Genomic DNA, 22648 nt, shown 5'->3' on the forward strand with positions numbered 1-22648 from the left:
TTTACCTAAACCTGTCTAATTTTACAGCATTTGTGAAAGGTATTTGTCAAAATAGAAATAAAATACTCTTTAGCTTCTTCCACATCAGACATGCAATACAGATGCTTCCAATCTCTTAAAACTAACATGTCGTTATGCAATGAAACAATAAGAGCAAAATACATTGTATAATTATTGTGGTATTCAACAAGTTTGTGAATTACTTGAGGTCAAAGAAGTAGAAGTCATCATCAAGTTCTTGTTTAAGAAAATGGTCATCCGACATACTATTTTTAATATGAAATAATTGAACTGTTTTTGAGGAATCTGCAATTATAATATTTACGAGACAACTTGAAAATTCTAAGATTAGATTATCGTACATTTTGTTATTGAAGATTTTTCACAAAATAACTATACTACGATGTAAACTTTGATTTATTTTTTATTTAGATGCAATATTCTTAAGTTTAATTTTCAAATGGTACAGCAAGTGTGAATTACTAATCCAATAGCATAAACTCACGTCAATTTAAGGAAGGTTTTCTCTGTTTCAGCCTCTATCAGTCACATCGTGGGGGTGTGTTCTGCCTTGTTTTTAAACTTGCCAAGACCGTAGCACATTGAATACCCTACCCAATCCAACAATCTTCCTCCACAGTAAACTAGACCTATCGATCAAATTATTTCTTTGCCTCATTATTCCAACATTTACTTTTTCTTATAATAAGTAAAAACAATGACAGATGTGAACCCTCCTGGGGAAAATCTCAGTTAAATTAAGTTCTTTGCATTTTATTTGATGAGCCCCTGAGTTAAAATGTAGTCACAAGTATAAAGTACTGCTGCTTTTAGTGTTTTCAGTGTTGCTCCATGTTTGCAACATCCTTGAGCTAATAATATTTCTAGAGTATGGGGAAAGTACTGCTGAATTGCGATCTTTGCTGGTACAGTAACCACCTTAATTTTCTCCCTTGAATTGCAAGCATTTCCAAATATTTTCTCCCTGGTAAGTATAATATATTCTTATTTTGAAAATCTTTACAGGTTACACCGCATCGGTCTTTAAAGTAATGAAAAATACTATCTTGGTCTTAAATACTACAAAAATTACTAAATATTGTACTTGACTATGCCTATTTCATATTGATGATCAATGGCAATAAATTGATTTGATTTTGTTTATTTGTAAAATTAATAACTGTATTATTTTGTTGTTATTTACCCAGTTCATTCAATTATTTATTACAATTATTGAAACATACCATTGTAATAAGGCTATGTACTTGGCCATCTACAGTAGTTAAATCAATCATTATGCAAAGTTGTAATCAAGCAGTTTCCTTAGTGTAATAGTTGTAATTTTTCTTAGCCGTTATCATAATTACCCATTTCAATTGCCTAAAATACTGCTATCACGAAAGCTGTCTGATGTTTTTATCTTAATAACTCTCTAAGACAGACATTTCTGTCTTTAAATTACCATTTCCTAAATCCTGACAGTATAATCTGGAATAAGTAAGTGTTAAACACAGTAGTGTGTTTTAAAATATATTATTGTGTATCTTTACTTGAATTGTGCATGGATTTTATTTATATTTACTAATAATAAGGAAAACTGGCATAAATGAGATTGTGAATGAGGAGCATGAATGTTAATTATATTTCTTCATATTAAATGTTCTTTAGAATTCAACTTTAAGTCTATGTAAGTACAAACAACGACAAACAAAGCTTTTGTGTTAGTACTGAAGATTCGTTTTATTGGCCAACCTGTAGAGTTAACTTCTACTAACAGGTTAGAGCAGATTCTAGTTTTCTTTTCTAATGTGTAAATTTGCAGTACTGTACCTCTAAGTGAAATATAAATTAAAGAGGTCTTGTTTAAGTTACTGTAGAGAATTGGACTTTTACAATCAAAAATCTACTCATAAAATGTTCTGAACTATTATTGTAGTTTTGTTGTTTAAAGCAAATTAAAATATATTGTCATTATGTAGGTAAAAATACCACACATACAAAAATATCACTTTTTTACGCAATTTTAACTTTGCTTTATTTATTAGACAAATGTGTGCTATACATGAATAAAGAGATTTGACTTGACTTATGTATAATAGAGTAACAATAATCCTAAATATTATAAGTTTAAACAATTATTTTCAAATCAATGTTTTAACAAATTTACTGTGCTTAAGTATTTTTTATATGTATGTAAGATACTTACTGTTTCAAGTCATCAATTTACATGAAACCCTGACAATGTTATCTGATTTATTGAAGATTTTGTTACTATATATGAGTATTCTTAACTGAAATAGTATACATTGTATTATGTTGTTTGCAAAATTTCCTGTTTAAGCAAATTCCTTTTCCCAATTCTTATTTTCAATGCTCTTGCACAAAATGCTTTGTATCCTTTGTAAGCCATACCCATGTATTTTATTTAAGGTTTAGTAATGACGATGGAAGGTTTGAAAGGATAATAGGGTTTCAAACGTTTGCTATCATTATATGTTACAAAATGTATAACACAACGTTTCAAGGATTGAAATCCATCCTCTTCATCAGATGATGATATAATCAGTTCATGAAAAAAGAAAGAAGAGATAGAGAATAAGTCAAACGTACCCTTGGTGAAAACTGCTTGAAGGCCAGACAGAAAAAATTAACTCAGGCGTTTTCAATGCACAGGATGCAGGTGGCGATCACAAAAATTCAAGAGCACTGTCACACATTATATCAGCACAGGTAAAATTTGGTTACTAACAAGAAAATGAATGACGGATCTTCTTGAGGCCTCGCAACGTGTCATTTGAAACAATGGGACAGGAAGGCGATGGTCAGGAGGGAAAAGGAATAAAGGCAGTCCCTTCTGGCCCTATGTTTTGGTTTTAGACATTAGTGAATTGCTGTATATACGAATTTTGTTGGTTGAGGTTTGTTTATTTATTTATTTATTTATTTGTACAATAGCTACAGGAACATTATCCCAAAACAGCTATATTGAAAATACAAGTTAATAATAATTATTTACAATATAATATACTATAAGTACGTATATGAAGAAACTAAATTACAAAATCATTATTAGGCTGAGTAAAAATTAACTGTTTCTGTTACAGCACGAGAAAAAATAAAAATATAATACAATACATAATAACAATTTAAAACTTTAACAAAACTAGGTTACTACCTTAAGTTTAAAAAATAATATTTAGCTTATTTACAAATGAATTAAAATTATTATTAAATATATCCAATTCATTTTTATACATGTTTAACAACCTAATACCTTTAAAAAATGAAAAACTATAAAACTGCACTGTATTACAACGTGGTGTAAAAAAAACCAAAGAGGGTCTCAGATTATTTCTTGGGACATGCAGAAAAACCTTACCAACTAAAAAAGAACTATCAACTAAGTTATGTAAAATTTTATAAATGTATAAAATAATAGATCGGTTTCGTCTTGTTAACAAAGTTTCAAAAGAAAAAATACTTCTTAAGACAGTTGTTGACAGGTTTCGCTCACAAGAAACATGAAATCTTTTAAAATATAAATACCTTAGAAACTTGTTTTGAATTAGCTCCAAAGAAGCAATGCTATGTAATGAATAAGGGGTCCAAATTATTGCACAATACTCCAGCCTACTTCTTACGAATGCATTGTATAGTTTAATGATAGGATCAATTGAATGAAAAATCATCGTGTTTCTAATTACAAAACCCAACATCCTATGGCATCCATTAATGATAAAATTAAGGTGATTTTCAAACGTAAGAGCCGAGTCAAAAATTACGCCAAGATCTTTAACATGAGTCACTAGTAGTAGCTTAGTGCCATTTATAGAGTATTCTGGTAGAGTTAAATATTTTTTCCTAGTATAAGTCATCGCAAAACACTTCTTAACAGTTTAATTAGAGGATAAAATTTACTGTTACGATGAGAGAAAAGGCGATGGGATCTCCTCTATTGCCAATTTTTTTATAGAATGAGCAAAAAGACCCTGGCTTCAACTCTGTTCAAATCAAAGATCTGGTGGAGGTGCGTGGATGACACTTGATTTCTTCTTTAAATCCATCTTTGTCAGAGCACAAGCTCTTTGCTCTGTAAAACAAAGAGTATGCAACTCCTTTTACAGATTTTTGATGGTTCAGTTTAGATACTGCCACATGTGTATTTTTTGTATTGAACTGTTTCTTTAAGGATGTCTCTATCTCTTACTACATACACACATACAGAAAGGGGAGTTTGTTTTGGACTTTTATCTCTATGGTTATATGATTGGAGGAAGAAATGCTGTTTATGTGAGACAAATATTCATCAAGTCCAGTGTCTCGATGAGGGAAGACGACAAAAGTTTAATTGATCTAACCATATCATGCCTGAGGATTGATCTCTATTGATAGGCTCTATTGATGCTCAAAATTGTACTGAAAAACTTATATCAGTTTCAGAAGTAAAAAGAAGAAAAAACAACAATGAGCTTCAATCAGCAACATTTCCATTGGGCTGACTATCTAGTCCTACTTGCTATGCTGGTTTTTTCTGCTGGAATTGGAATATACTTTCGCTTTACTGGAGGGAAGCAAAAAACGACTGAAGTAAGTAACTCATTTTATTTAAAAAAACTTTAATTAAATCAAAGTATTACATATTTTAATTTTTATAAAAATATTGTTATTCCTTTTTATGAAAGTGACAGTTATTCATATTTGTGAAGTATTGATTTTTTTCAACTTTTATTTTAATAAGGCATAAAGCCCTCTCTCTGTCTACAGTGGTAAACACTTTAACCCATAGCACCTATGGCCATGTCCGTGTGGGAGACTAAATGTGTAAAATCACCAGTCAAAAAGAAGAGTCTTAGTCACTGTAGATTCTATGGTATTTACAGAGAGGCACAAACTCCAAAATCTCAAATATTCAAAGTTTTAAAATACTCATTGTAAAAAATTGTATTAGGCTAGAAAAGTACTAAGTACACAATATTAATTATTCCTAACACCAAAACAGATGTTATGTGAACATTGATAAGTCCCTATTAATATATATTATATTAAAACATCAACGAATACTCCCTAAAAGTGGTAGCATTGAATAAAAATGTAATTATAGCATTCTACCATGGTAGTATTGCAATGTTGTGTACCATTGTTACCTTATTACCTGCCCGGTACTTTTATATACTGTGTCTCACTTTGTTCCAGGAGTATCTACTAGGAGATCGTAACCAAAAAGTTCTTCCGGTAGCAATTTCTTTGATGGCAAGTTTCCTATCTGCTATTGCTATTCTGGGGACTTCAGCTGAGATGTATATGTTTGGTACACAGTATCTCATCGTCAACCTCAGTTATATTGTGTGCACTCCAATAGCGTGCTATCTCTTTATTCCGGTCTTCTTTAAACTTCAAGCTACCTCTGCTTATGAGGTAATAATACATTAATATAATTAAATATTGCAGAACTGATGAGCCATCATATGAAAGTTCTCTTTAGTATAGTTTATTATCAGATATTTAGGCACCTAAGAATTTTTATATTAAAATTTTAATATCTGATCTCATTAGAGGTAAATATTTGCAAAGAGACATAAAATTTTGTTTGAATTTGTTAAAATATACTGTTTAAACATTCACTTAATTGGTAATAAAACCTCTACATTAATAAGATTTTTTATTGGTTTTTCTGTGTTTTTTAGATTCTTATATTTGTTAGATAATGTCTGATTTTGTTTTATCATTTGTTTTAATATTTATTATGTAACAATGTAATATTTATCAGCAATTGATTTAATTTTTTCATCAATTAAATAAACTCAGATTTTCAACATACAATTTTTCTTTAAATCTGTTAATATTTCAATATTGAACATATTTTGGCAATCGTTAATTTCATTTCCGTAGGACTATTCAAAGGATAGTTAAAAAAAGACAGCTTTTTACACTCCATTTAAATAAGAAAAATGCTTAACTAAGAATTTGAAAATTGATAAAAAGCAACAAAATTGATCAGATTAGCGTTAAATGTTTCTATTAGAATAGCGTTTTATCACTATATTGGTAAAATTCATACATTTTACGTATATTTAATTTGTTTGTAACAGTGTTTTTAGTTGTTTTAAACAGATTTTTCATATATTTTTTATTCTTTTTATAGAGATTTAAAAGAATTAAAAAATATTTACTCTAAAAGAATTTGAGATTTTCTATATAAAATAGGTAGATTGTTTACGGTGTTTTAGACAAATATTTCATGTTGATTTTCTGTCCCAAAAGTGAGCCTGGAACCCCATATTTATATCTACTATGTATATTATATTACATTTGATTTTTTATTAACTAATGCCTGAAATTTATGTCTGTCAATAAATCATAAATATGACATAGGATGAGCATTATAATACTAATACCTATAAGATGTATATTAAGTGAACAGTCATGTTTCAGACCATGAATTTATATTTTACTCATCTATCAACAATGCAATAATACTAAAAATGTGGTTTCATTAAATAATGATTAAGTTTTTGAACTTTTGGAATGGAGTGGTAATATAATTTAAATTAAATAGTGTTAATTTCAAAAGGACATTTTAATTTTTATACTTATCTTAAAATTCAGGAATATTCTGACATATTTAAATGTATGTATAAAAAGACCAAAACTGTCTGAATTGAAATATGCAATGTAGATCTATAAATGTTTCACGATACAGATCAGGTGAATTTTTCTTAGCAATTTTACAAGAGTAGGTTAAGAAACCTACATTTTGGCATTGTCTTCCTCTATTCTACAGCTGGAACAGTTTTGACCCAATAGTTCTCAATGCTTGGACTACTTTGCTCCATACACAGCTGTTAACACTGGGTACTGGATCTGAAGTCACAAAATTACATATCTAAGAGTTCAGAATATGTTACATCTTTAAAATATAATAAGGCATTTACATAATTGTGCACAACTCATTCTGAATCATTGATCTTACATGATTTAAATAGTACTTGGAGCGACGATTTGGACGCACAACTCGTACTGCAGCTTCATTCATGTACAGTTTCCAAGTGATGGTTTACACTGGAGTGATCCTATACACTCCAGCCATGACACTTCAGGTGTTGACTGGTTTGTCAGTCGAGTTGGCCATCTTACTTGTTGGCCTGGTCTGTGTCTTCTACTCCACCATCGGAGGAATTAAAGCAGTTATTGTCACCGATGTCTTTCAGGTAAACAAACTATATGGCAACATTACTTGTATAATTACCCATTTATAACATACTTTTCTTTAAACAGATAATTGAATATGATCAAATACCATAGTCTAGATAATTTAGAAGAATCCTTAAGGGAAAATTCAGAACTGCAATCAATACTCTATAGTATGATATATAAAATAGTGCAAATTTCCTCCAGGCTCTTCTGATGTTTGCAGCTGTATTTTGTGTCATTGTCTCTGGAATCAAAGCCAAAGGAAGTGTGGGGAATATCTGGAGGATTGCTGAAGAGAGAGGCAGAATAGAATTCTTCAAGTAAGTTATTTTATGACCCATTTTTCAATAAGTAAAATTAATATTGCAAATTACAGCACCTTTACAGCATCATTCCACTTTCTGCTAAATACATTCTTCCTTAATTTATTGAAAACTCATGTTATTGAATTTCTCAAAATTGAAAGTGCTCAAAGAACTTTTAATACATCTTCAACATTTTATCTTAAGGGGAGCATGTACCTTTTTGGCACCAAAATATCGATTTTTTGAAACATATCATAAAAAATACTATGTTTTATGCCCTTTTCAAAAATATATAACACTCTATATCTGAGAGGTTTAGAAATATGTGTAAAATGTGTTTTAAGAAATGTATGCACGCTTTTTTCAGCTGACAACATGGCGCGCTATGGATTGTTAGTGTCAGAAATGTATTATATACATATTACTTGCTCCAATTGTATGATTATTAAGTTTTTCCCCTTTAGGTTGGTAGCACTGCTTGCTTTTAGATGCATTTGAAGGATGTAAGTCATCTGTAACTTACCTAACCTACACTATTGATATTATTGTTATTGTTTATGTTTACTAACAGTGTTTGTCAGTGTAATTCTATTTTGTGTGGTGCCAGTGATCAAAACTTTGGACTCTTAGTGTGTATTTATTATATAAATAAGTGATATTATTGTGTATTAGCCATGCCTAGAGTGAAAAGGTTCAATAAACAGTCTTACAGATGTAACCAATTTCGTAAAAATTCAAGTGAACTAGGACTAAGTGCTTCTCCAGGTACAAGTGAATCTAATAGGCCTAGGCCTAAACAATCATCTAGTTCTAAGAAGATTAATGATTCAAAGTTGCCTAAAATTTAGTGATTTATGACGTAAACAATGTAAAATATTATAATAGATTTACAACAGATTTCTGGGCCTAATAAAATCTTTCACTGCATGTAAATATTGTAGTAGGCCTAGTTTCCGACTGCATTGACATAAGCCTAGATGAAGACTTCAAGTGTGGAATAGTACATCGTGTAAATATTTGTTGCGATGTATGTAAACATACTGACTCAGTAATAAGCTCCAAATGTGTTGGAAATATGTATGAGTTGAATCTAAGATATGTTTATGCTCTACGTTCAATCGGCAAAGGCCTAGATTCTGGTAGGGTAATTTTCTGCTGTGATGAATATCGCTCCACCAAACAGCCGAATTGAAAAATATAATAAAAAACTGCTTACTGCTGTAACAGAGGTAGTGAATGTTCACTTAGACAGGCAGCTGAAGAAGTTCGTAGCCTAAATGATGATTGTCGTGATATAGCAGCCGCTTTTGACGGTACCTGGCAGAAGCGAGGCTTCACCTCTGTGAACAGCGTAATGACAGCAACATCCTTCGATACAGGAAAGGTTTATGGACTTTGAGTGTTTCAGCAAATATTGTAATAAATGTGTCAGAAAAACCTCTAAGCCATGACAAAACCCTAATTGAAAACAGCACAAAAATTCTGGTACTTGTTTGGCAAATTTTTCAGGTACAAGTGGTGGAATGGAGGTGGCGGGAGAGCTCTGACTCTTTGTCGCCGCTCTGAGGCTAAAACTCAATGTGCGATACACAAAATACCTTGGAGATGGGGACTCTAAGGGGTTTACTCATGTTGTGGCAAACAATCCCTATGGTGATGATGTTTTGTTAGAAAAAACTTGAATGTGTAGGCCATACTCAGAAGCGACTAGGAACAAGACTGCGGCGATTGAAGAGGGATAAAAAAGAAATCAAATTGAAGGATGTAAAAGGACTTGGAGGACAAGGTAGGGTTGACTGATGTAGAGATAGATCACTTACAACGTTTTTATGGGATGGCAATAAGGAATAATTTGGAAGATGTTGAAAAAAATGAAGAGAGCAATATGGGCTACGTTCTATCACAAATTATCGACTGACGCAAAACCTCAGCACGAACTATGCCCGCCTGGATTGAGTCTTGGTGCAAATACAGACAAGCTCAGGCAAATAATAAGCTAGATGATTTCAAACATACAAACTCATTGCCTGAAATCTATTATGGAAGAAATAAAACCAATCTATAAGGATTTATCAGCCCCAGCCCTACTAAAGAGGTGTCTGCACGGTAAAACACAGAACCCTAATGAAAGCATCAATAGCGTAATTTGGAATAGGCTACCCAAGACCACATTTGTTGGCATTCAGACATTAAAATTAGGGGTTTGTGATGCAGTTCTTAGTTTTAATGAAGGAGCAATGGCCAAAGTGAAATGTTTTGGAACGATTATGCATCCAACCAGGACGCTTTTATGGTTGAAGGCCTTCAACAAATCGATTCCAATAGGGTTAAAAAAGCTGACAAAGAAGTCCAAGAAGAAAATAAAAAGAAGAGGATAAAATGAAGGATAGGAAAAAAAGAGTAAAAAAATGAAGAAGATGATTACTGTCCAGGTGGATTTTAAAGTGATTATGTGTTTTGAAGTGTAACTAAAACTTTAAAGCTGTTTTACCGAAAGTACCGTTTTGTGACATTTTCGGAACACGTTGTGAAACAATTAATTAGACTTACAGACTTCAAATTTTACACACTTATTGCAGACTAGTTGGTGAGTAGATTCATGCTTTTTTATCAATATATATTATGTTTTTTATAATTTTAAAAAAATATTGTATTTACATAATTTAAAAAGAAAATATTGTTTGTTAAATTGCTACCATGATAATTTTTTTGTTTATTTGAGATATTAAAAAAAGGCATGAAAATATAAAGCTGTTAATGTAGAACAAAACCCTAAAGTTTTAAAGTCAATATGTCTAATAGTTTAGGAGATAATGGTACCGACATGTTGCAGTGTACTCCCATTTAAATAACATGGGACCCGAAAAAGGTACATGCTCCCCTTAATGACCACTGGCTTGATTACTTATCTTCAACTAAATGCCTTGAAGTTCATATTGATTCCAAACTGAAATGAGACTTTCATGTAAACAAACTTGTTAAGCAACTGAATTCTTTTACGTATTCTCTGAGATGTCCCTGCTCTGTTTCATTAAAACTCACATTGGCTTATTTGAATCGAGGCTATGGCATTGTATTGGGTTTAGGTGCTTTTATAGTACCACATCATTTAAATGAATTTTTTTGTAATAGAAACCAAAACTTTGAGAATCATCTGGGGTCTTAGCAGGGCAACTGTAGGGATAATTTTTGATCAGCAGAATACTCACATTGGCTAGCCTCATATTTTAACATACTAGTAGAGTGATTTTCATTTCATAATAAATAAATAAATGGTTTCTGTTCTTGTTCATAATTACCACACTAGATGCATAATTGATCTAGAGGACATATTCAGACTAACTTTATTAAAAACTCCATTTTTTACTACAGACTAAAACTGTATGATTCACTCCTGCATTCTACAAAAAGTATGAATAAGATTAAAACCTATTTAAGAACTAACTTGGTTGAAAAGACTTTCTATAGTCTTCAGGAGGTCATTGATGAGCCTACTATGAAACCAATGGATCTAACATTCTTTGTGTAGTTTTGTATGAGTTATTATAACATATATGTATTCCATACTTATAAGTAAATACAAATGTAAGTAAATAGTGTGTATTCATGTGTGAATATGTGATTTGTATGTACACCTTCACCTATACTTAAAACTGTAAAGTTCAATTTTATCAGTAAATGAGTATTGAGCGTTGAGTATTAATACGTTAATTAATTTTAAAATTAATGGAGCACTTGAAGTATTTGAAAAGCTTCTATAAAAAAAAAACAAAAAGAACAAGTGTAAAGTTGAAATTTGAACATTAGTTACAATTATTGTGTTGATAGATTTTGTATTCGTATTTATCGGTGTTGGATCATTAGGACTGAAATTGTATGGTTATACATCAAAATATTTATATTAAATACATCAAGTACAGATTAAATACGAGGGGGTACCCAAAAGTAACCGGAATTGTATTGCTGGCAGCCGGCAGCGTGTAGTAAACATTCCTGCCGCTAGGCCTGTGTCGCACAACCCATTACGAGCTCAGTGACCCCAGTTCCGTTGTCCTAGTGCATTCTGTTCGTTCGTAGTGACTGTTTTTACTAACCCTGTTTTGTTCTTGTTTCGTTTTTTGTCATGGCAAGTTTAAGTGAACAACGTGCAGCTGTGAAATTTTGTTTTTTACTTGGTAAAAATGCTGCAGAAACTATTTTAATGTTGAATACAGCTTACAAAGATGATGCTATGGGGAAAACTCAGGTCTACGAGTGGTTTGCTCAATTTAAAAATGGCGACATGTCGATTGAAGACAAACCTCGTTCTGGACGTCCATCAACCTCTCGAACGGACGAAAATGTTGAGAAAATTCGTGAACTTGTGCTCACCGACCGTCGACAGACAATTGAGGAACCATCAGAGAGTAGTGGGTTAACTTGGAGCTCGGTTCAGCGAATTTTAACAGGAGTCCTGGTGCTATGGTTATGACCCAGAAACGAAGCAACAGTCAAGCCAATGGAAGTCGCCATCTTCACCTCATCCAAAAAAATGTCGGCAAGTCAAATCAAACATCAAAACCATGTTGATTTGCTTTTTTTATGCTAAAGGCATTGTTCATTCTGAGTTTGTTCCTCCAGGTCAGACTGTCAACCAAACATTTTATTTGGAGATTTTAAGAAGATTGCGCAGCAGTGTTCGCCAGAAAAGACCTGATTTGTGGCAGACTGGAGACTGGTTCTTCCACCACGACAATGCACCGGCACACACAGCCATCTCAGTTAGGCAGTTTTTAGCCAAAAACGGCATGGTTCCGCTGCCCCACGCACCTTACTCGCCTGACCTCGCTCCATGCGACTCTTTTTTATTTCCACACATGAAAAGAGGCTTGAAAGGTCAACGATTTGACAGCATTGAAGAGGTTAAGAAAAAAACGAAGCTCGAGCTTGCAGCCATTTCTAAAGATGACTACAAAAAATGTTTTGATCAATGGAAATACCGTTGGGACAAGTGTATTAGTTGTAATGGAGATTATTTTGAAGGAGATAAGGTTGTATTGTAAAAAATTTGATAATATATAATTTTTATAAAATAATTCCGGTTTTTTTTGGGTACCCCCTCGTATGTCAATGTTCTTGTATCTTTGGTATATTTGTTTGTTTGGTATAAAATACGAGTCTAAAAATTATATGTCAATCTTACCAGTTTCACTCCAGATCTGACAGTCCGGCACACATTCTGGTCTCTGATGTGTGGAGGAGGACTCACATTCCTGTCCCAGTTCGCTGTTAACCAAACCCAAGTGCAGAGATACATGACCATGAAAGATGTTGATTCCGCTAAAAGGGCTCTGTGGATTTCCACTCCAATTGTTGTTGTGTTTTATGCCATCACAGGATTTGCGGGTCTTTCAATATTTGCTGCTTACAGTGACTGTGATCCGATTACGTAAGTCTTTACTAAATATTTTACTCTTTATGATTTACTACAATTTTGTTATTTTGTAATGAACAAAAATATCATAGCATACAAAATCTTTGGGTTTTATATACAGTACAACCTCGTTACGTCAGACTAATCGGAACCGTGGCCGATCTTACATAACGAAAATCCGGGTTAATCTGAGAAAAAATAAAGAACAACATATACAAACAATACAATATTTCTTTATTGTGGAAAACACTTAAAGTACATATCACAATAAAGTATAATACACTATATACATTTTAATTTTTCAAAAAGAATTTTGTTCATTTGAATCAGCCGTGCCGTGAACTTTTTAACATGAGAACCTCAGCCAATTTTTTGTTGTTACTCAAAATAAAATATTAAATCGCCCAAATGAGATGCTGCTTCTGCATGGCTTTTAACTGCAATATTTCCAGCGTTTTCTTTGTCAGTATCATCTCTGTTATCAGCATCTTTATTGCAACAAGTCGCAATACATGTAATTATTGAGCTCTACGAACAGTCTAGTAATAAAGAAACATGCGCCCCACGCTTGGCAATCTAGTTGGACAACAAAAAGCTAATTTAAAATTTTCCTGAACTAATCCAGGTTATCCGGAGATCCAACTTAAAGGGGTCCGACTTAACAAGGTTGCACTAAACTGTATTTTTGATGTGCTACTTTACTGTATCAAACAATGTTGTATTCTTTAGTGAATCATATTCAGTTTTTTCCAAAGAAACATGAAATAAACCTTTTGCAAATCTCACTTTGACCAACAGTATACAAATGACATGGATACTTAGATTGATGAATAGTCATTGAAAATCATTTTTCAGAAGTTGTTGTGAACAGTCAATTCTTCTTCTACCAGGGTGGCTGACTGGCTGGCATAAATATTTGAAATAAAAATATGATCACCAATAGAACTGACTATTTCATTCATAGTTAACACTAACTTTTGAAACATAAAAGTATGTTGTGTGTAATATTTCACTTTTGTTATAATTCCAATGAGCTGGAAAAAACTGTATTCAATATTTAAAACCTTTTGACTGGTAGATTAAAATCTAGTTTTTACATCTTACTTAAAAATTAAAAACCTTAGTGGGATTTGGCTCTGTTGTAAGAAGATATAGCAATTTTTCTCATATATTTAAACATAGGCACAAAATGACATATTTTTTTGTAGGAATAATAAATCTTGTTAAACAATTATTATTTTTGCACATTTGTTGATATCTATTAAGGTTTCAAGATGGAGATCATTCAAAGTTTGGAAAATAAGAGGTTACATCTACCTTATAATAATTATAGATCAAAAACAATTTGTGTTCAACTGATTATTCCCAACAAGTTACCAAGTTTTTTCCAATTTACTTCCAAATTAATTAACCAACATGTTTAAATTTTGAAAAGCTACAGTTTCTATAAATTAAAATCACTAGTATAATGTTCTTATTGTGGAGCAATTCTGTTCGAAGTCATGTTAATAAAATTTAGAAGGAAGTACAAGAGCTTCATAGGTAGTGAGTGGTATCTGTCAGGTAAAGTAGTTTACCTGCTTTCACCACTCTTAGGAGACAGTTGAATTCCAAGGGAGGCTGAAGATATATTGTGGCACTTTATTTCTTAATCCATTCTATATTTATTTATCTATTACTTTCCTACTATTTTAAATTAATAAACGCCACATGTTAAACCAGGTCAGGCCGTATCAAGATCCGAGACGAACTAGTGCCGCTCTTTGTAGTGGAGAGTCTGGGAGAGTACCCAGGTCTTGCAGGTCTGTTCATTGCTGGCATTTTCTCCGCAGCCCTCAGCTCCGTCTCAGCAACCACCAACTCTCTGGCTGCTGTCACTGTCGAGGACTATATCAAGGTCATCTTCATTCAACTACTTATATTATCAAGGACCATTTACTCGTACTATTAGTGAACCAGGTGGATTATTGTGGCAACAATCTACCGGTTATATAATATGTAGCATGTAATATAATACTAATAGAATATTAAGTAGTGTATTATAATATACCATCTCTTGACAACAAACTATAAGGATGAGGAAGAAACTTGTTTATAATTAAGTTTTAAGAAGTTTTTGATCAAAGTATATACATGATTAGCCCAATCTTACTAGTGTACAAGAAAAATAATCTATTTATAGATTATTTAATTAAAAAATAGCTGATGGGTGACTAAAATTATTACTTATTCTAAGAAATCTTGTAGGACTTTTTTTGATCCTAGTTTAAGAGGCTGGTTAATAAATAATTATAAGAGAAGTTCACAATAAAATTGCTGTGTGAAGATTGTTTTAAAAACTAATTTTGTAAAGTACTAATATAGATGTCTGATCTGATTATGTAATTACAGCCCCTGTACATGTGGTTACATGAGAAGCCATTCCCAGAGGGTAGGACTACAATACTGTCTAAAATGTTGGCTATGACATACGGCATTATCTGCGTTTTACTTGGATTTCTGGCACGCTTTGTGGATGGCATCCTGCAAGCTGCAATATCTATCATTGGAGTGGTGGGAGGCCCTCTCTTGGGAACTTTCACTCTGGGAATGTTTATTCCTGCAGCAAATGAACCAGTAAATATTCAGGAGATAATTGTAAACTGAATAAGGTTATGAAATAAGTTGTAATTTTTTTGTTCTCATTTACTTGTAATTAGTTGTTCTAATGTTGTAATCATTTACTTATTTTTTCATTTTAAATCTAAGAGATGATTACTTAATACACTTGATCAGGAGGAAAACGGTTAAATAACTGATGAAATTAAAACTAAATTATGAAAAAATCAACAAACTGTCTTAATATTGCTCCTGAAGGTCATTATCATTCTACATATAACATAGCTATTGTGGGAAGAATTTTTTCAATGCAAATATTGAGTTGAGCTTCATTTTACCCTCCACTTAGTACATCTTGTATCTGACACTGATGTAACTTAATAACAATTGTGCACCTGATGAGACCATTGTTAAATATCAGATCAGATGCTGAAAGTGAAATGGAGCTTAACTCAATATTTGCATAGGTACCATTCCTATACATTATTTAATGATCCCTACTGATGAGCAAGACAAGAGCTGAATGGAAGCAGTTTTCTCATTTGGACAGTTGTGTTATAATCAACTGAGTTAATGGAATTAAAAGTCAATGTAGGATCAGACTGTGGAGAAAGTTTTGCTATGTTATTTAGAGAACATCATCACCATACCCACCAATTTCAATTTTTCTAATATTAATAAGTCCCTAAACATTCAAGCCTGTCTCTATGTTTCTACAATTTTTTTCCACTGCTCAAAAAGGAGCAAATGAATAATTTTAATAGTTACTTATAACCTATGTTCATAATTAAGTGCTTAGAATATACAGAACTTTGGATTTCTTTTAATACAGAGTGTTCTCAGAATGGTGTCACAAACTTCTGTGGTGATACTATTCATAATTTTAAACAGAGTAATGTCTCGTTAGACACTAGCCACCATTTTATACTTTTTATACAAAAAACTATTGTCTCTAAAACTAGTTAAGCTAAAGAAACCAAATTTAGCACATATGTTTGAATAGATAAGAAGAAAATTTACATAAATAAATGTATTATTTTATATATATTAATAAAATGGCATCTGTTGAAATGTTTAAAAGTCAACAACAACAAAACTCATATAACAGATTTCAGGATGATTGATAAATTTTTTTATAATTTCTCAAAAAAGTTACTAAAATCAACATAAATTATTGTTCAACTGCTATATATTTAATTCATTCTTTGTTCTGAATTCTAAGAGGATAATTACTATAAAACTATAGCTAAGCTTACACCTGTGAGTTTTTTGTGTTAAGATTAAACCAACACAAAACTCCATTACTAAGTTTAAACTCATATGTGTTGTTATCATACAGGGAGTGTTAGCTGGCATGGTAGCAGGTGTGTTGTGCTCTCTGTGGGTGTCACTACAGGAACACCCTCCCCCTCACCACCTACCACTGTCTACTGCAGGGTGTCCTGCTAACACTAGTCTACCTCTCACCTCCCATGCTCTACTCTCTGATGACAACAGGTGATTTGAGATTTCATTCTATATTATGATAACTGTTCAGTAGATCAACTATAGTTTATGGTTTAACAATAAGAGAAAGGTGTACTGAAATGAACTTGAATTTTATCCCATAAGAACATTTTTGTGCAAACAACTTTTATGCACTTATTTTTGGTCATAGATATATGGGTGATGTATCAATTTGAGTACCTATATAATAAATACGCTTCAAATTTATTTTTGTCTTTCTCTGAAATGCATACTTTTTTAATATTAAACAATACAATTTTTTCTGAATACGCAATAAAATTGTTAATATTCAGGATCATCTGCTGAATTCTTAGAATATTTTATTTTGAAGCCTATTGGAGGATATTGGTGGTTGGATGCAAATTTGTAAGTGTTAGAAGTGTGTAGCCCCACATTGGTGGTGTCAATTTTGAAAGATGTCAAGTTTGTGTGACGAGTTCCACAAATTTTGGATGCAAATTTGAAGAAGTATGAGGTAGTAAATGTTTAATGCCAATAAATAGAAAGTTTCATCTAATAAATGATAACATTTCTTTGTCATTTAACATGAATGTTAGTGTTATTCACCATGATGTAAATTAATTTACATTCCACTTTAACACGGGCAATTGAATTCCAAATGCACCTATACAGCTTGAAATTCGAATGCAAAATTTGCATATTCTATTAGAGTTATGCTACTAGAGTTATTACCAATATTAATATACTCACCTTTACACTTGGCTAATTATTTAAATATTCAATTTTCCTTGGTTCAATTTCAAGGTGCATTAATACTCTTTCACTTTTATTACAGTTAATTCATTATTCAATTAATTCACTTAAATTTAGTTAACACGTGGTTGCTCAATATCACCAATATTCCTATAGTTTACTTTAGAATACAACTTTTAGAAACATATTCATTTCTCATATAATATTAGGTAAAATGAACACATTTTGGTTCTCTACTTTAGAAAGAGTCAATAAATATCAAACAAATGAAATCATTTGCATGAGCTCCCACTATGAGATGTTAGCGTTAGGAGTGCCAATACAGAAAGGAGAATGATGTTGGGCAAGAGTGGGGAATAACGGAATTTTATTATTTAATTTACTCCAATATAAAATCATTTTATCTTTTACCTATTAATTTATTTTAACACAGACGTGGTTAATAAGTGATCAAATAGCAGAATGAAATATGGGTAAAAGTATGTGTTAGGCATGTGCTGCATTAGACATGTATATTTTTTTTATTCTATGTTTTCTAAAACCCAGTGAAATTAGTATACAACATTTGTAATCTAGTCGACCTTCATTAATTTATTGCTAGAGCAATGATGTTTCAGTGACCATACATTCTGGAATAACCTGAGCTACATGTGGTTCATCGTAACAGGATTTCTAGTGACAACTGTGCTGGGCAGTCTGGTCAGTTGTATCACTAGCTGCTGCCACACCCCAAACAGGACACTGGATCCAGACCTCTTCAGTGCCCCGGTGGCTGCCCTCTTGCGCTCCAGGCTACCACCCCATCACGACCGCAGGGTTAGTGTAATGTTATATCTACAAGTGATTCATCATAATAGAATTCCTTGTGACTACTGTTCTGGCCAATCTGGTCAGTTATATCACTAGCTGCTGCCACACCTCAAACATGACAATGGATCCAGACCTCTTCAGTGCCCCGGTGGCTACCATCTTGTACTCCAGGCTACCATCCCATCACAACCATGCATGAAAGACCATTTCTCTCTAGTGACAAGCCTTTCCAGATGAGGTCTCCAGTTCAGAAACTTATCAAGGATGAAGGTACTTGACCTCAGACTTTATCTTGATGGAAGAGCCTTTCAATGAATAGAACCTTTATCGGACCCTCCAACTGACGCCTTCTTGTAAAGACAACCACGGCAGCCTTGTCCTATCACACAATGATAAGGCCCATCCTATCACACCAGTTCCCCACCAATTTCAGAGCAGCATTGTTCAGTTCCGTGACCTTTGTGTTAAACTCGCCGCTCACAAAAATCACAATGTCATCTGCATACCCCTGTGCAAAGACACCACTACTATTCAAAGACACAAGCAGGTTGTCCATGACTACAGAAGGGGGAAAAGGACGCCAACCTGGGGACAGCCCTAGTCCTTGCACTGATGCTCGCTCCCATAAGAGTTGTAGTAACCACCTTATCTGTGAGTAAGGCTCTTATACAGTCATATATTTGACGATCAATACGGTACCACATCTCGAGACCCACATCTCGAGACCGCACTCTATCTCTAACTCTAATCTTCCCTTTTGTATACAGTTCACACTGACATATTGAAGCTAAATACAAACATTGATTAGATTTCATAATGAAGGATGTAACTCACACAAACAAAAGGACTTTGCGGTTAGCCATTTTTATTTTGTAATAAAGTGGGCCATTAACATTTATATATCCTATAAAAGGTACAGATTTACTTGTTATAATTATAATATTGCAATATGTTTTATATTATATGTTTATGTTTATCCTAGTGTTGATGTCAAATAAATAAGGAACATAAACTAATTAAATGTCTACTATTTGTCAATGACAATATTTTAGGGACCTAAACACATATTCATCATATTATTTAAGAAAATCCCAATGGAACAATAACCTCCAAACTACAAATTATTACAATTGGCCATTCTCAAATTTTAAAAAAATATATGAAAAATACATAATAGCGGATGTTGGGATGTTTGGTTGTAATTATTGGGTTTTTGAAAGTTTGAATATGATATTTTGGTTTGTCTTTGGTCCAGAAATAATACCTGAAAAGATTTATAGAGATGTCTGGAACCTCTGTATATCAATTTTCTAATAGGAAAATCTGGATTAAGTATAGAATAGAATAGAATTTTCTTTATTAACTTGAACATAGAGAACAGTTATGCGTCATATAAAGTATTTTAGTACAGGTTTGAACAATTGTAGTTTGTGATTAGTGTCTTTGTTGAAACTGGAGCTCTTCAGTGAATTCTTGAATAGTATACATAGGATATTCAGTCAACCAGGCATCAAGTTTCCTCTTCAATTCCTTCCCTGTCATCTGTCTGTAGTTTACTGGAAGCTGGTTAAATAGATGTGCCCCAGGAGACATTGGTTTTCGTTCATGTAGTGCTGTGTGATGTCGTACTGGTAGGATAATGAATGAGCTCCTGGTGTTGTGGTTGTGTAGTCGGGTTTCTGTAGGGAGTCCTAACTTGTCCACAAGGAGTATGAGCTCTTGTATATAGATTGCTGTGACAGTCTTGATTCTGAGGTGTTTTAACGCAGGCCTGCAACTGTCTCGATGATCCAGATTGGCTAAACATCTCACAGCTGATTTTTGAATTGTTAATACTCTCTTAAGATTTAAAGCTGAGGTACCACCCCACACAAGGACTCCAAATCTCAGGTGGGTTTCCATGAGAGCATGATAGGCAATTTTTGCTGTCTCCTTGTTGCTAATGTTTTTTATTCTTTTCAACAAATATAAGGCAGTGTTCAACTTTTTGCAAAGGGTGTAGATGTGTGGACCCCAGGTTAGTTTAGAATCTATACTTAGGCCAAGAAGCACTGTCTCCTCTCCATAGCTTAGGTCTGGTAAAACAGAAACTTGTTCTCCTCTTCTTCCAAAATTAATTTGTTTTGTTTTGGTAGGGTTTGCAGCTAGGACATTTGAGAAACAGTAGTAAAATATCATGTTTATGCTATGCTATGCTATGCTATGCATGCCTTTATGCTAAGGTCCTCTGGGGAGTCACTTTGAAGGAGTAGGGTTGTATAATCAGCATACATAACAACAGAGCTGTGATCTTTGTGAACTAAGTTTCTTAATGCATGTTACAATTTTAAAAACTGTTTAACAGATTTTCAATTTTATTATAATACATTCAGAGTTAGGAATTTATATGTTTCAGGTAAAACACCAAGAAATAAGTCATCCCTTAGAAGAAAAACTGCCTACAGAACTTTCTTGTGAATGAAGCTAACTGACAAGTTTACATCATCACTCAATGTTTCAAAGAAAAAGTTTCAGACAAAGAGGAAAATACACATATATTATATGTAAAATTCTACTCCTTGACTATAAAATTTCTATTCCTGTCTTTTTGTTTTTGTAAGTACGCAATTATATTGTCAGTTTAACTTGAGTGTGTTTATCTTCATTTTGATAATGGTTACATCACTAAATTTGCTCCAATATCATTGTGTATGTTATAGTAGACGTAGACTTTCTAAATTGTATATTAAAAATATTAATGTAATACATAATATTTTGTAAATATTTAAGCTTGGAAACATAAAAATACATAAAATACAAGGGCTAATCAGAAAGTAAGGAGTGTTTCCATCTGATGCTGCCAGGCACGTGTCAATCACATATACATTGGTATGCTCATGCTTGGCACATCAGTTAGCACTCAGTCATGACATTGGAATGATATTCATGCTGCCCGTTTTTCTTTATATTCGAACTTAAAATGTTTGCTGTAATAAAAAATCCCGCCAGTTGGTAAGTGCGCTACGTCATTCTCTTTTAGTTGACAAAAAACTTAAAACCAATAGAAATTCATCGGGAACTGAGTAAAGTGTATAGAATCAATGTAATGACTGAAATTTTTCTTAGAAAGTGGTGCATTCAGTTTAAAAATGGCAGAATAAATGTTCATGATCAAGTGAAGAGTGGACGTCAGAGCATTTTGACTGACGATCTGGTCGCCAAAGTTAATGAAGATTCGTTAAATCCACCGTTGCACAATAACTGAGCTTTCTCTATGTTTCCCACAAATTTTACAAACTTTATTGTTTGAAATCTTTTCACAGAAGCTAACAAGCACAGAGGAAATCATCATACAAAATTTTGCTTTTGCATGAACTGTCATGTCAAGTAGTTGTATTGCTTATTTATTTTATTTGCTTTATCACGTAAAGCGAAGAGTTAAGTTTACGAAGTAGATTGCTAATGTGCTGTAACCAGGAAAGGCTCTCATCAGCAATGACTCCCAAAAACTTTACTTGGAGTTTTCTGTCCACTTCAGGAATTGCTGGGACTTCTTCACTTCTTCTCCCGAAAGCAAGTTGGTGTATTTTCTATGGGTTGACTACAACGTCATTTAAGTGGCAATATTAATAGTGAATGTTTAATGCTGTGTAACATTTAACATCAAGACTATCTATCTTTTCCCACTCAACAGTAAGGTGGTACATCAAAATAGTGCAGAAGGTTCCAAGGTATTCAGGTAAGTCATTTATAAACAGTATAAATAATACTGGTCCTAATACTTATACCTAAAATATTCCTCGGTTTACAAGTAGAAATCTGGTAGCCCCATTTCTGGTATGTTTATCTCTACAATTTGCCTCCAGTTTTCTAGATAGCTTTTGAACCACATTTTAGCTGTGTCTTTGATTCCCAACTCTTCTAACTCGTATATTATAAAATAATATCCCAGCCAAACAAACGCTTTGCTTTGCATTGTACATTTCTGCTGCCAAGCCTTTCACTTTCTACTTCTAGAATACTGGGCAAATTCCAACCCCTGCTATCACCTAATTGGTGAACTAGATAAATGTCAGCCGGAATTGTTTAAGTAGTACAGGAAATAAGTAACTCATTTCTCTCTATCTTTATT

General features: G+C 32.8%; 1 protein-coding gene across 3 annotated transcripts; it reads left to right on the top strand.

Annotated features, from left to right (window-relative positions):
- Positions 1-1399: 1399 nt before the first annotated feature.
- LOC124359519 (putative sodium-dependent multivitamin transporter) lies at positions 1400-21166 on the top strand. Of its 3 annotated transcripts, none has more exons than XM_046812323.1 (11): positions 1400-1497; positions 4435-4587; positions 5194-5415; positions 6984-7208; positions 7396-7511; positions 12682-12924; positions 14632-14806; positions 15301-15525; positions 16847-17004; positions 18345-18543; positions 20933-21166. In XM_046812323.1, exons 2-11 carry the CDS (start codon positions 4465-4467, stop codon positions 20996-20998), a joined length of 1752 nt encoding a protein of 583 aa, XP_046668279.1. In that variant the 5' UTR covers positions 1400-1497; positions 4435-4464; the 3' UTR covers positions 20999-21166. The 3 variants fall into 3 exon arrangements, with proteins under 3 accessions (XP_046668279.1, XP_046668278.1, XP_046668280.1); XM_046812322.1 differs by lacking the exon at positions 1400-1497 and adding an exon at positions 1504-1687; XM_046812324.1 differs by lacking the exon at positions 1400-1497 and adding an exon at positions 1702-1777.
- The last annotated feature ends 1482 nt before the right edge of the window (positions 21167-22648 follow it).

Source organism: Homalodisca vitripennis, chromosome 4 (genome assembly GCF_021130785.1).
Source record: "Homalodisca vitripennis isolate AUS2020 chromosome 4, UT_GWSS_2.1, whole genome shotgun sequence".
NCBI classification, from domain to species: Eukaryota; Metazoa; Arthropoda; class Insecta; order Hemiptera; family Cicadellidae; genus Homalodisca; species Homalodisca vitripennis.